Genomic DNA, 14,662 nt, shown 5'->3' on the forward strand with positions numbered 1-14,662 from the left:
CAGTTACGACACCGGAAGCCGGAAGTGGGAATTTCGTGGGGGAGAAGGGAAAAGCGACCGCGGAACCGGGACTTTCTCGGAGCGACGGGGCCCGAGGATCGCTCGTGGCCCGCTGCTCCCATCCTTCTCACGTCGGACTGATTCTGCTGAAAGGTGTGGTTCTCTTCCCCGAAGACAGGGTACCATCGGTGGGCGTTCCGCCGCCTCCTAGATTTCCCCCGGACGTCCAGGCTTCCCCCTCCTGTTGGGCCCGGTCCGTTTCTGCCACCCGCTTCTAGAGTACTGACCCAGGCGGGCCGATGCAGGACTCGGGTTACCTTGGAGGCGAGCGGGACTGTTTCCGCCGGTCCCTCCTCCGCTGCCGCGGAGTCTGACCACACCCATAGTTCGTGGATGACTCTTGTAGTTCGGAGACATTTTCTGTTCAAACTTGCTTGTGTGTGAGGTTGTTAAATGCTTTAAAAAGACCTCAAACAGAGTTGGCAGCTAAGTGTCTTGTCTCATGTGCCTCCGTTTGCTCACTTTTCAAAAACGATTCATGTCTGCCTGACCTCATACCGTTTGTGTGACTTGAGGATGAAAGGGCCATCATGGCATGTTGGAAGAAGAGCAAGGAGGCCATTATAGCTGGAGCAGAGTGAGTGAGGTACTTGGAGAAGAAGCAGTAGGGGATCAGATAATGCAGGGTCTTGTAGGCCGTTGTAGGGACTTTGGCTTTTACACAGGGGGTAATGAGGAACCATGCATGGTAGAGATCTGATTAGAGGAGAGACATGATTGGAATTACCTTTTAGGCCGATTGTTCTGACCGAGGTGGGGAGAACAGACTGTAAGGGGCAAGGGTAGGAACAGGGGTGACCTGTTAGGAGGTTGTTGCAGTAATCCAAGTGAGAGACAATGGTGCTTTGAGCATTTTATTGAGAAAAATTACAAAGGCGTACAAAAGTAGGAAGAAGAGTGTAGTAAATCCCATGTGCCCACCTTCCAGCTTCAACAATTATCAACTTGTGGCTAATTTTGTTTAATTTACACCTTTTACAATCCTCTCCCATTACTCTTTTTAACGACAGCTTTGTTGAGATATAATTCACATACCACACAGTTCACCCATTTAAAGTGTACGGTTCACTGGTTTTTAATATATTTAGAGTTGTACAACCATACCTACTAATTCCAGAACATTTTTATCACTCCAAAAAGAAACCCTGTACCCTTTAGCTGACACCCCATCACCCCATCTCCACCGCCTCTAAGCATCCACTAATCTTTCTGTCTCTGTGTATTTGCCTATTCTGGACCTTTCATATAAATGGAATCATACAATATGTGGTCTTTTGTGAGTTGTTTCTTTTTCTTAGCATAATGTTTGCAAGATTCATCCATTTTGTAACATGTCTGGATTTTGATTATTCATCAGTTGATGGGCATTTGGGTTGTTTCCATTCTTTGGCTGTTATGAGTAATGTTGCTGTGAGCATTCATGTATGGACATGTGTTTTCATTTCTTTTTGGTATATACCTAGGAGTTTCCCTATTATTTTGAAGTGAACTTCAGACACCATGTGTAAATATTTCAGTATGCATCTCTAAGAAAGGACTGAAAACAAACACATAACCACAGTACCATATCCCACCTAAAATAGTTAACATTAATTGCTTAGTGTCATCAGATCGATTCTGGGATACATTTTGGTAGAATTTCCTGATGGATCAGATGTGAGCTGTGAGAGACAGGAGTCAAGACGGACTCCACGGTATTTGTCCTGATAACGAGAGGATGGATTTGCCATCAGCTGACACGAAAGAAGGCTGTGGGACCTGGCTTTTGGGAACTGTCGGGAACAGTTTTAGAGAGATTAGTTTTGAGAGGACTCCTAGATTCCAAGTGGAGATGTTGAGTTTGATATGTGAGTGCGGTGTTCAGGAAAGAGGGCTAATTTGGAGCATCATTGACATTAAGGTGGGGGGTTAAAGCCATGAGGCTGGATGCTTAGTACTGGAGGGACTGGACAGAGAAGAGAAGAGATCCTAGAACAGAGCCCCGGGGCACCACAGTGTGAAGGGCTGGGTTACCAAAGAGGATTCAGTGAAAGGCATCGAGCACAAGCAGCCAGTGTGGTCAGAGGAAAACCAGGAAAGTGGGCTGTCCTGGGAGCTTAGAGAGGAATCTGTGGTTGGTCAGATGCTGCTGATGAGTTAGTGGTGTGTTCAGTGTGGTAGTCAAATGTCCACGTTTATCTGGTGTGAAAGCCTCCCTCAGCTCAGGCCTCAAAACTTGCACTGAGAGTGGCCTCCTCCGACAGGTAGTCAGTCTTCTTGGGCAGGATTGAAAAGGGCTCCAGGCTGATACTGTCCCTCATGACCTGCTTCTTCTCTGGTTCACAAGAGAATGGGGACAGCTCAGCCTGTGTCTCTGCCCTGTGGTCTTAGGCTGTCAGCCCAGCTCCCACTTGCAGATTCTAAAGCAAAAAGTCAGATACTGGATTTCCCTTTTGTCCCCTCAGTTCCAGGGAACATTCATCAGGTTCTGAGTGGTCTCCTCGAAACCCTTCTTAGTAGGTGCATTAATTTTCTAGGGCTACTGCAAGAGATTTATTCTTTCCCAGTGCTGGAGGCTGGAAGTCTGAAATCAAGTGTGGGCAGGCTGTGCTCCCTCCAGAGGCTGTAGGGGAGGTCCTTCCTGCCTCTTCCAGCTTCTGGTGGCCCCAGGTGTCCTTTGGCCTGTGGCCACTCCAGTCTCTGTCTCCACCTTCATATGGCTTCTTCCTATGTCTGTGGCTGTCCTCTTTTATCTCCTATAAGGATACTGTCATTGGATTTAGGGCTCACCCTAATCCAGGAAGATCTCCTCTAAAGATCCTGCACCTAATTATATCTGCAAAGACCCCTTTTCCAAATGAGGTTACATTCCCAAGGTCCTTGGGGTCAGGACATGGATGTATCATGTTGGGGGGGCCACCATTCAATCCACTACACTAGGTGAGGGGCCAACGCCCTCTATTCCTGCTTGCAGGTGTGTGTATGTGGTAGGATAGCCAGCACACTGACACCTTCCTCCAAAATGAATTCTCTCTCTTATTTTCCCCTTTGGCGAAATTCTTCACTTCAGCTTACAGCCCGGAGATAGTTGCTAGGCAGGGCTTATAACTGGTGCTGAACCATGGCCTTCCCAAGTCCCACACGTGGGCCTGCACCTTCCTCTGGAATGGGAGTATGTGCCACTTCTTAGACCAAAAAGCCCATTTTAGCATGCTATTACACTCGACAAAGTGCTTGGCATTCTGCGTAAAGCTTGGCCCCAGAACTGCTGCACACACGACACCCCTTGTCCTGCAGGTAAGAGAGTTCTGTATGGGTCTCGTGTGACACCTGTGCTGCCGTTCTCTCCCAGACCTTGACTTGTTGGATGAGCGGGCCCCCCTGGAAGAGTCAGCTGTGTGAGATGGTGCAGCCCAGCGGTGGCCCGGCCGGGGACCAGGACGTGCTGGGTGAAGAGTCTTCTCTGGGGAAGCCGGCCATGCTCCACCTGCCTTCGGAGCAGGGCGCTCCTGAGACCTTCCAGCGCTGTCTAGAGGAGAATCAAGAGCTCCGAGGTAAGGAGGACATCGGGTGTGTGTGGTAAAAAGTCAGGGGACCCAGCCCTGCTGGGGGAAGGCTTATTCTACTCACCTATGCCTATGTGTTTACTGGGTCTGGGGGTGGGTGTGTATCCGGGAGCCAGCTAGCGATTACAGCTCAGCTGCCCTCCCTCTTTGTTTTAGGTGGGATTCCCCGGAAGCATCTTGTGAGATGGAGATGAGCTTATAGGACGTTTATTCTGAGTGCTCTGAGGACCCACACTGAGGGAGGGAGGGGAAGGGAAGGACAGGGAGGAAGCAGGGCTGGGCAGAGGGAGAAGCTGGGCTGCAGTGCAGGCCGAGCCTACGGGGAGCTCTGGAGCCGGAATGACACTCTGAGTTGCTCCAAGTTGGGCCAATACAGGCAGTCCTTCATATCTCTGTACTAATTGGTCACACGCTGGCTAGCCTGGGAAGGGGCACAGCATGGGTCTTGTGGGGAGGGGGCGTGGCCTGCTCTGGGAAAGGAAGGGGGTCCTTGGCCTTTGCCCCTGGGCCAGGTGGCTCTGTGAAGAGACCTCAGCTGAAGGCTGTCCTCCAGCATCCCCTCCCCCAGGTAGCTGGGAGTCCAGTTCTTTCCTGGCCATCCCACCCCTGTCTCCATCACAGCCCCTGCTCACCCACCCTCTACATCCTCAGCTGTATCTGGGGCAGCTTCTCCAGGTCCCAGTGTCCCTTGCACGGTGCCCCTCAGGTGGCATGGCTGCCCTTGGGTCGGCACATCCATGCCTGTCCCTCCCCCCCATGTGGCAGTGCCCCACCCTTCTGATCATGCGCTGGGGCGGGGGAGGTGGGCTCCAGATCTGGCCCGCTAGTCCTTTGGTACGTACGATTGGCCCTGGGTGCCCCTAGCTTCTAATTCAGTGAAAGTCTGTGTTTCTGCTGTGGGGACCTTGTAGACTGCTGAGCCCAGAGCCACAGGGAAGGGTGGCACATGTCCCTGTTTGCTTCATCCCTGGGCGCCTGGTGGGAGCTCAGGGCCTGGAAAGGTCACAGCCCCGTGTACACCACATGGCGCCTCGTCCTGGCCGAAACGGCCCCCGTGCCAGTGACTTAGTTGTTTGCAGTCAGCTGTCCACTGTCCTCGTGGACCAGGTTGGCATGGGCCACAACTAGTGGAGGCCACAGTCACGAGGCCACTCCCCCACCTCCTTGGCTGGCTAGTGTGTCCTGGTGTCATGGGCTGTTACATGGGGCATGTGCTGAGAAGTCACACGCTCTGTAACTCTTCAGAGAGTGGTGCTGGCTGAGGCCCTGCGGTCAGGAAGCAAACTCCTGCCAGGAATACGTGTCTCTCCTTCTTGTCAAGACAGATCGACTTCCCTTCCAGGATGCAAGGGGTCCAGTGCAGTTAGCTTGCCACCAAGGGGCTGTGTGGGGTTCTGGAGGCCTGGCCTGCTTCGCGCACTCAGAGCCGACAGGACCTGCCCGCCTTTAGGGCAGACACCTCCGCCTCAGCGCTCAGACATTAGGGGCCGTCGTGGCTACTGCGGGGTATTGAGCAGTATCTTGGGCCTGTATCCATGAGATGCCAGTAGCGCCCCTCCTGTTATAACCACCAACAGTGACCCCTGAGGTTGTCCAGTGTCTGGCTGTGTCGGGGCCATGTGGAACTGGCAGCCAGGTTGGGGGTAGGGAGACAGCTCACCCTTGATGGCCATGTGTGTGGCCTCTGCTCGTCCCCAGGAGAGCACTCTGGCAAGGGGGACTGGGGTGAGAGAGTGGCAGGCCATTGGTGCAGGGAGCACTGCACCCCCAGCTCCCCCACCCCCGACCTGGGAGCTCAGGCTCCAGTGGCAAGTGGAGTCCTCGAGGCCACACGGCCTGACCTGTGCCTGTGCAGCGAGTTGCCTTCACACATGTCTGCTAAACAGCTGCAGTGTGTCAGGCCCTCGGCCAAACCCCTGCGGTCCTGAAGGTATCTGCCCCCATCAATGCTCATGATTGTGTCTGTGGAGGAGGGAGCGGGAGGGGGGACATAGACTTTGCTTGGAATATTTGGGGGGAAACTATGGAAGAAGTTGCACGTACTGAATGTAGGAGCCCATTTATGTGACACGTGCGGGAGAGGCGAGTCCGAAGAGAGAAACAGATGAGTGGTGGCCAGGGGCTCGGGCAGTAGGGAGTGACTGCCAGCGGGTATGGGGTTTCTTTTGGGGGTGATGGCAGTGTTCTGCAACTAGACCGAGGTGATGGGTGCACAGCTTTGTGATTGCATTATAACCACTGAATGACTACATGGTTGACCCTCGAACAAGGCAGGGGTTAGGGGCACTGACCCTGCCCGCCGCCATGCAGTTGAAAATCTGCGTATAACTTGACTCGCCAAAACCTTCACTACAGTCGTCCCTCGATATCCACGGGGGATTGAGTCCAGGACCCCTCCCAGCCCCATGTTAAAATCAGCGGATGCTGAAGTCTCTCCTATGAAGTGGCGCAGAACAACGCATAGAGTCTGCCCTCTGCATCCTCAGGTTTCCAAACGCGGGTCAAAAATACCATTTTCATTCTGAGGGCGGTTGAATTCACCATGCGAAACCCAGGGATACCGAGGGCCTACTGTACATTTATTGAAAAAAATCCACGTGGAAATGGACCCGAGTAGTTCAAATCCATGTTGGTCAAGGGTTGCCTGTACTTTAAAATAGTTAAAACAATGAATTTGATTTTATGTGAGTTTTAACTCAACCAAAAAAGGAGTTGTACCTGAGCTAGGCCTTGGGTGGGGGACTGGGCAGGATTGGGACAGGTGGAGGTTGCTGGGGGAACGCTGTGCCTGAAGCACGAGGGCTTTGAGCTCAGTGTCACTCCCCTGCAGGGGAGGAGTCACCTGGGGACAGTAGAGTGCAGAACATAGCTTTGGAGGCAGGCTCAGAAGCCACTGCAGCTCCCGCAAAATAATGTTCCAGCAGCAGGAACTAGTTAGCTAGTCAAGGGTTTTGACCAGAGGGTGACGTGAAGCTACTCTGCCCCGGACTTATATAGCTCTGTCGTTGCTAGAGCTGTTGCATGTCACTGATTGGTTTTGTCACCCCTGATGGGCTTCTGCTGCCTGGGGTGTCCCTTGGGTGTGTGGCTGTCCTTTCCTTGGCCTCTGCTGACTGCCTGCCTGGCGTGGGCTGATGCTCGTCCTTCAACCTGCTGAGGGCAGGACCGGCTGTTTCTTGAATTTGCATTGCACGCCGGGTACTTTTTCTCTTTCACCTAACCCTCCTCATCCTATGGCATGGGTGCGATTGTCGCTGTCGGACATGCACATGAAGATGGTGAGTCTCAGAGAGGTGAGGAACCGGTCCGCTCCAAGCCTCCCGGCCCTCCCCGGTGGCAACCAGTGATGCCACGGGGAAGTTTGCCCTGGTGGCCGTGCCCCAAGGCTCAGGTAGGTTAGGCCCTCCTGATCCCAAAGACATGGCCCAGTGCTCTGACCCCCCCTGAATACAAGTGAGTTGCAGAGTCACTTACAAAGCAAGTGACATTTGCATACACCTTAAGTGATGCTGTTGTGTTCAGTGTTTTGTTGGAGAAATGTCGGGACCTGTCATTAGCATCACTGAATTTGAAGCGTTTCGTTCCATAAAATTGAGAGAGGCAAAGCCTTCTGTCTGTGTGAGAGGCCGCATGGGATTATGGGGACAGCACTGTGACTGGCCCAAGGAGGGGCTAGCAGGCGGGCAGCCAGGGCTCATGTCCCCTGTGCTGTGTCGTGTGCTGCCAGATGCCATCCGGCAGAGCAACCAGATGCTGCGGGAGTGCTGTGAGGAGCTGCAGCGTTTCCAGAGCAACCAGAGGGAGGAGAAGGAGTTCCTCATGCAGAGGTTCCAGGAGGCCAGGAGCCTGGTGGAGAGACTGAGTCAGGAGAAGGTGGACCTGAGGAAGCAGAGGGAGCAGGCCCTGCAGGACGTGGAGCACCTGAAGAGATGCCAGCAGGTAGCCGAGGGGGCGGGCAGGCCGTTTCCCGGCAGCATGTGAGCGGGGCTTTCTGGCTACCTGTGCCACTAGCCACGTGTGTCCTGAAACCCCACGGGGATGTCAGTGTTTCCAGAGGGAACCTGTGCTCGGGTCCCCTAGAGTACCCTCAGGAGTGGTGGTGACTGTGGAGGGGTTACTGCCAAGGGGTCGGGGACGCAGGGGGCTGAGTCTCATCCCTGGGCTGGAGCAGCCTGTGGTCAGGGGGACCTGGGTCCGTACGGTTTGATGCGGGAGACCAGGCAGTGGGGATTTGGACAACTCTGGAATGTTGCCCAGGGTGGAGGTCTTATAGAAACAGTGGCAGTCCGTCTCACCTTGTAGTGACCTGGGGCCTGGGGAATGGGACGTGCACTTTTGTCGCTGTCTCTGCATGTCACCTCCTTTGGCATCTAGTCTCAGACAGGCTGCGAGTCCTGCGGGGCTCAGCCCTCACGCCTGGTTGTCAGCCTCACGACAGGTGAGGCTACTCTGTGCTCCGCTGTCCCTGGGTTTTATCGTGCCCCCTCTGCAGAGATGAGCAGGGGCTTGGAAGTATGGGCTCACAGGACTCAGTCCCTTTCCACTGCCTTACTTGCCATGCTGGGGTCGGGAAACTTCTGGAGGTGAGATGCATAGGGGTGCCAAGGGCCAGAGAGAAGCCCTCCTGGTGACACGTCTCTGCACTTGCAGGCTGCCCCAGGGTTGGAGGCCACCGGGGGTGAGCAGCTGGCGAGAAAGCATTGCTGACATGAAGTGGTTTTTTTTCATGTAGCAGATGGCCGAGGACAAGGCCTCGGTGAAAGCCCAGGTGACGTCCTTACTAGGGGAGCTCCAGGAGAGCCAGAGTCGCTTGGAGGCTGCCACCAAGGAGCGGCAGGCTTTGGAGGGCAGGTGAGTGGGGCGGGGACGCCCTCCCTGGGGGCCACTGTCAGGGTGCCTGAGAAGAATGAGGCTGTTTAGGAGCCTCCAGGGGTTCCTCTGTGAGGGGACGGACTGGAGAACGCGGTGTGTGACCCACGGGGCGTTGGGCCAGGTGCTTGGAGGAGCTGTGGGCCAGCAGTCCGGGACCTGGGTCGGAGCAGCACTTCTGGGCTCTCTGACCTTTTGCTGGAATTTGCATTATTTCCTTGGGGAGCATTTATGAGGGGCAAGAGCACAGCCGTGGTCCACAGTGAGTCTCTGGAAGCGCTTCCAGTGCCCCCAGGGCTGAGGTTGGTTACAGGGACAGGATACACGCCAGGCCCCGTGAGGACAGACGACACAGGTCAGGGGGAGAACCCCAGGCCTTAGGCTCCCTTTCTCCCTCCCTCCCGCCAGTGAAAAATGCATCACTGCACACCCAAGGAACCTAGTCAGCACACAGCGCACCCTGGCTTTTATTGGGAGCTGGTCACATGGGCCCCCTGCGCCAGGCATACACCAAATACCCAACTCCCAGCAGAAAGCAGGTGCTCCAGAAACCACGCTGTTGTGCAAACGGTCCAGGTGCGGGGACCGCCCTTATCAGTAGGGAAAGTGTCCTGTCGGCCTAGGGGACTTGCACCAGCCCACTACCCGGGCGCCACCCGAGGGCCACCTCTGCAAGTGGCCCTTCCGGAGCTGGCCGCCTTAGGCCTGCCAGTCGCTCTTTTCTGCAAAGGGGATTCCTGTAAGTGGGGTCGTTGGGTCAAAGGACACGGGTATTTGTGTGGTTCCTCTGCCATTGAGCTGCTGCCCTCCAGAAAGACAGGTCCAGCTGACAGGAGTGGCCCCAGCTGTCACAGCGCAGATGATCAGGGTACATTGGGCGGTGTCAGGGACACCTTCTTGAAGGAGACTAGAGAAGCAGGCAGGAGTTTTCCCCTCCCATTATCAGAGCGACGTGGGAGACTGTGAACACGTTTTTTCTAGAACTCACACGAGAGGAAAGGCATCGGTCGGGAGGCTGAGTCTCGTTGCCTCTTGTCACATCCTGGTGTTCTCCCCTATGTGCTCTTCTGTACCTCCAGGTTTCTAAAACCACGTGTTGCTTTGGGGACAATTTGGTGTCTTTCCTGCCTGTCTGTTTTCTGTGCACGTAAAAGCAGCTGCTGGAGGCATTACGCTGTCAATGCAGTCTGGCAGCTGACTGCGTCAGTTAAGCACGCTGCAGGGGCGTTTACTCTGGTAACTGTAGGCTCTGGACAGCTCTTTTCCCGTTCCTCCCCAACGCGGTGGAGCATAGAAATGCCGAGTTGGGCGGCTCAGGGCACGAAGCCTCGCTTGTATCTCAGGTCATTGGTGTGGCCATCTAAACAGCTTTCACCTTCAGACACGTGGCTGCCCTCTGAGCCCCTGGTCTGTCGTGTTGGATCGGCCCTCCCTCCCCTTGTGCCAGGGCCCCTGAAGGGCAGCAGTTCCATCTGGTAATGGTGATGTCCGTGCCTACCTGTTGTCTGATCACAGATGGAAATGCATGTTCAATAGATTTAGGCAACTGTGGAGAAACAGACCAGTGCAAACCTCCTGGGACCTCCCCACACCCAGAAACACCCACCAGTGCCCTCACAGTGGGGACAGCAGGATGACCTGGCTGGAGCCTGGAACTGGAGATTTCGGGAGCTGTGTGCAAATGGGAGGTCAGGGCCCCGGGGACAGTACAGGGCCTGGATCAGAACATGGCCTGTGGAGGGATTCAGAGGGGAAGAGATGAGCTGTACAGCAGGAGTGTAGAGGGAAAGAGGGATTCCCTGCCATGGCCATGGCTGTCTCCCAGGCAGGCAGGTGGGAGTCTGTCCTTACACGTGTGGACATTTGGGACTCCAGATGAGACATGGAGGTGGGCCGCCACCTCCTTGTCTCTTCTAGAACAGCGACTGGGAGGGAAAGCGTTGCCTGAGCACACTGACCCCGCTTCCCCCTCCAGCTGCCCCCCCCACCTTCTGAAAAGGCTTATCTTTCCTGCCTGCCTCTACTTCCTCTCCTAATCTCTCCTGATCCCTCCACTGAGACTGCTGTAGCAGGGGGCCCCAGCACTCATCGGTGGGAACCCAACGGGCAGTTCCCAGGGGCTCCTGTCCCCTGGCCCCAGCAGCACCCTCTTCTGGGATTGCCTCCTTCACCTTTGAAGGGGTTTCCAGAACAGGTGTCATGGGCCTGAACCTAAGCCCCAGGTCTCCTGGCTGCCCGCACATGGTTGCTTGCCGGGCCCTGCGTTGACACAAACACGTCGCCCCAACCAGGCCCCGTGAAGTCGTCCCTATCTCCAGTGATGGAACCGCCCCCTTCTTCCCCGTGTGGACTCTGCGTTGACAGGCTGTCCTGAACCACACCCCATCCTGTGCCCTGCTGCTAGACTGCAGGGCTTCTAGTGCTCTCTGGGCTCCTGCCTTCTGCCGGCAGCCCTTGTCAGCACAGCAGGGATCCTGTGAGCAGGCGTGCTCCTGATCATGAATCCCCTTTTCCTGTGCCAGGGCCCGGGTGGCCAGCGAGCAGGCCCGGCAGCTGGAGAGTGAGCGGGAGGCACTGCAGCAACAGCACAGTGTGCAGGTGGACCAGCTGCGCATGCAGACCCAGAGCATGGAGGCCGCCCTGCGTATGGAGCGCCAGGCTGCCTCGGAGGAGAAGTCAGTGGGTGCTGGCTTGGGAGGGATGGGCCCAGAGGGCGGTCAGCATCTTGCTGCCTTTGGGGGAGCCCTGTTAGGGACTGGCTGTGGCTGAGGGTCGGGTTTGGTCCCTTACAGCAGTACCCCCAGGTGATCTACCTTTGCTAGGATCACATGCTCCATTCGCCTGTCCACGTTCGCGTTCCACTGGGCCCTCATGTTAACAGCACCAGGCCCAGGATTCCGCCTTCCTTTCATGGGTGTGTCTTTTGAGTGTCTAACCTAGAATAGTCCTGCCATTCTTGGTTTTCCATGAAGTTGACTTTTTTTGAAGAGTGCAGGGCAGTTCTGTTCTGTTACAAACATTTCATACTTAAAACACTGTTAGCTTTAAGGAAAGCGATACTAATTAGTACTTAGCCAAGTGTGCTTCGGAGCTGATGTCCTTTAGGGCACAAATGTGCTCCGGAAGCCCCATTCGGGGGTGTGGACGTGACAAGAAGGAAGAGGGTAGAGTTGGATGCAGGACAAGTTGTGGCTGGCCCAGGACAAGGTGGTGTCCCCAGCGAAAGCTCCCTTTTCTTAGGCGGAAGCTGGCCCAGCTACAGGTGGCCTATCACCAGCTCTTCCAAGACTATGACAACCACATCAAGAGCAGCGTGATGACCAGTGAGCGAAACCGAGTGAGTATGGCGGGCACGTCCCCGGGACTGCCTACGACTGACCTGGCCCTGGTTCCAATCCCATGGGGCCTGCTCTCCCAAATTCAGGGATATTGGAACTCAAGGCCCTACCTAGAGTAGACAGAATTGGCTTTTGGGAGGGAGACTTAACTTGTCCTGCAGTTTCATCAAGGCCGCAGTGTGTTGGCTCAGGGCAGGCCGCGGGCAGATGGGCACACTTGGGCTGTGTTGCTTGCTGCCTATGGTGGACTGGGCTGGGCCTCCGGATGCCCCCTCCACGGTCCGGGTCCTCCGGCCAGCCATCACCACCTCGGCTCCTGGCTCGCATTTCCCCAGGGATCTTTCCATCCCAGTGTTGAAGTCGGCTAGGAGCCCTTTTCTCGTTTGTTCTCATCAGACCTGTAGTGGGTTCAGTTTCTAGCGATCACATTTTAAGAAGGATGTTGTCGAACATGAAGGTACCCAGAGGCAACTTTTAAGGGTAAAGCCGGAAACTGGGTTACACAGGAAAAGTTAATGACAAAACTATGGCCCTTTGATCTCCAGAGGGAAGGCTTGGTGGTGTGTGTGTGTGTGTGTGCGTGTGTCTGGGTGTGAGTGTGTCCGTGTGGGTGGTATCTGTGAGGGACCAGCAGACCTTTGACCAGGTGGCAGAGTAGAAGGACAAGTGGGTCTCGGCTTCATGGGCACGTGCTAGAGCCTTACTTCGGAAGACCAGCTCAGCATGAGTGGGCGGCCTGAGGAGGGAGTGTGACCCCTGTCTGTTGGAGGGTTGGAGGAGGGCAGTCCAGCTGGGGACCCTGGGACAGGAATGTTGACTTGGGTGGGAGGTGTGCCAGATAACCTCACATCCTGTCCAGCCTCCACCTTTCCTGTGCCCTGCACACACTAACATCCTGTGGTTGGCATCACCCGAGTGCGGCCCAGCTAGGGCCAATCTTTCGTTCCTGTTGGTTCTGCTTGCCTGCAGCAGCAGCCAACCTGGGGGTGGCATGACCCCTGCCCTGGGCTGGCTTGGGCTCCATCAGCTCCGTTGCCCATCCCTAGGGAATGCAGCTGGAAGATCTCAAGCAGCGACTCCAGCAGGCCGAGGAGGCCCTGGTGGCCAAACAGGAAGTGATCGACAAGCTGAAGGAAGAGGCTGAGCAGCACAAGATTGTGATGGAGACCGTTTCGGTGCTGAAGGTCCAGGTGAGGGCTCTCTGTGGCTTGCTTGCATGCGGCTGAGCAGACCAGGCCCACTGGCATGGGATCTGATGTGTCCCTGGAGTCATTTTGTACTGGCTTCTCAGAAGCTCTTGGAGCCCCTCACAACTATCCCTTGACCACTCAGTGCACTTGGGGTGACTCTTCCTGTGCTGTGGGCTCTGGGAGGCAGGAAGGGCTCTGCCTTGCCCCCTTGTGCCGGGCACAGAGGTCCAATGAATGGCTGACGGGTGGCGGCACATTCCCCCTCTTTTGGCTTTGCCAGGCGGATATCTACAAGACGGACTTCCAGGCTGAGAGGCAGGCCCGGGAGAAGCTGGCCGAGAAGAAGGAGCTCCTGCAGGAACAGCTGGAGCAGCTGCAGCGGGACTATAGCAGGCTGAAGGCCAGCTGTCAGGAGTCGGCCAGGTGGGCCTTGGAGCGCATGCCCCACGTGGAGGGGCGCTGGGCGCTGGGGGGCTCCAGGAGTAAGTGCAAGACACTGGGTGCTCCTGGCTTGTCCGGGTAGGGTGAGCTGGCCCTGAGCCTCCCCTTATGCCACCTACGTTCTGCATGCGCCCCCGGAGCTTGGCTCCCACATATTGATTGGGCAGTTTCTCTTTTCAAAGGATTGAAGACATGAGGAAGCGGCACGTAGAGGTCCCCCAGCCCGCCTTGGCCCCTGCCCCAGGTGAGTGAGCTGCAGGAGGATGGGCGGGTGAGGGCAGGGTGCTGGCACCAAGTGAACGAGTGAGCAGAGCCTGGGACGTGGGAGCTCACATTGGCCACCCCTCCTCATCGTGCCCCTGTCCCCCACACTGGGCCAGAGGCTGAGCGAAGGAACTAGCGGTGCTGACCCTGAGAGTTGGATCCGGTGGTCCCGTCATATCTCAGGACTTTCTGTCCCATCCCCTCCATGCAGTTGGTACCATAACCAGAGCCTGTTCTCTTTCTCCAGCTCACCACTCCTTTCACCTGGCCCTGTCCAGCCAGAGGAGAAGCCCCCCCGAAGAGCCGCCTGACTTCTGTTGCCCCAAGTGCCAGTACCAGGCTCCTGATATGGACACCCTGCAGATACACGTCATGGAGTGCATCGAGTAGGGCCGCCTGCCGATGACCAGCCCAGGACACTGCAATCTGCTTTCCTCTCCCATCTGCCCAGTCCTGGATGATGGGCTAGGTGACAAAGAGCGGGTTACTTATCTGAGCCCTAAGAGCTAGCTGTAGGACCTTACGCTTCAGCTCCCCCGTCTGCTGGTTCGCCTCTTTTAGGGTACACAGGGCCCCAGCTAGGCCTGATGCTCTGCTCTTTTCATTCGTGCTGCGTGTTTGAACCACTTGCCTCTGGGGCTCCCTCTTCTGCCACCTCCACTGGGGAAGTGAAGAATCGAGGCCGGGGCTCCCAGAGAGAACTACTTCCAGGCTGAGAAGGGAGGGGCTGTTTCTCCTGGCCCAGCTCCAGCATACCCGGCGCACTCGTGGGCCACATGCCATTCCACGGGGAGGCTGCACCACGGCATTTGGCTTGTTGCCCATCTTCTCGTCATAAATAAGGCCGCAGTGGAAACCCATGCGCATCAGTTGTGTGTGTCTTTGGGTCGGATTCTTAGAAGCGGCAGTACTGAGCATCCGCAAACAGGGTAGATGGTGCTGGTGCCCCCCGTGC

The 14,662-nt window shown here is 56.0% G+C and overlaps 1 protein-coding gene across 1 annotated transcript; it reads left to right on the forward strand.

Moving 5' to 3' along the window:
* Positions 1–16: 16 nt before the first annotated feature.
* On the forward strand, positions 17–14,233 carry IKBKG (inhibitor of nuclear factor kappa B kinase regulatory subunit gamma). Its single transcript, XM_019719158.3, has 10 exons — positions 17–153; positions 3,392–3,593; positions 7,333–7,544; positions 8,338–8,456; positions 10,997–11,149; positions 11,715–11,811; positions 12,859–13,002; positions 13,283–13,425; positions 13,626–13,687; positions 13,955–14,233. Exons 2-10 carry the CDS (start codon positions 3,407–3,409, stop codon positions 14,095–14,097), a joined length of 1,260 nt encoding a protein of 419 aa, XP_019574717.1. The 5' UTR covers positions 17–153; positions 3,392–3,406; the 3' UTR covers positions 14,098–14,233.
* The last annotated feature ends 429 nt before the right edge of the window (positions 14,234–14,662 follow it).

The sequence above is a fragment of the Rhinolophus sinicus genome, chromosome 18, assembly GCF_057876585.1.
Source record: "Rhinolophus sinicus isolate RSI-liver-muscle chromosome 18, RSI-T2T, whole genome shotgun sequence".
Taxonomy (NCBI): Eukaryota; Metazoa; Chordata; class Mammalia; order Chiroptera; family Rhinolophidae; genus Rhinolophus; species Rhinolophus sinicus.

What these genes read in the sequence shown, in the direction of transcription:
- IKBKG (XM_019719158.3), top strand. Translation starts at nt 3,407, where the DNA reads ATGAGCGGGCCCCCCTGGAAGAGTCAGCTGTGTGAGATGGTGCAGCCC. An exon ending in CGGCAGGCTTTGGAGGGCAG is followed by an intron (nt 8,457 to 10,996) that starts GTGAGTGGGGCG and finishes TTCCTGTGCCAG; the next exon opens with GGCCCGGGTGGCCAGCGAGC. An exon ending in CAGGCTGCCTCGGAGGAGAA is followed by an intron (nt 11,150 to 11,714) that starts GTCAGTGGGTGC and finishes CCCTTTTCTTAG; the next exon opens with GCGGAAGCTGGCCCAGCTAC.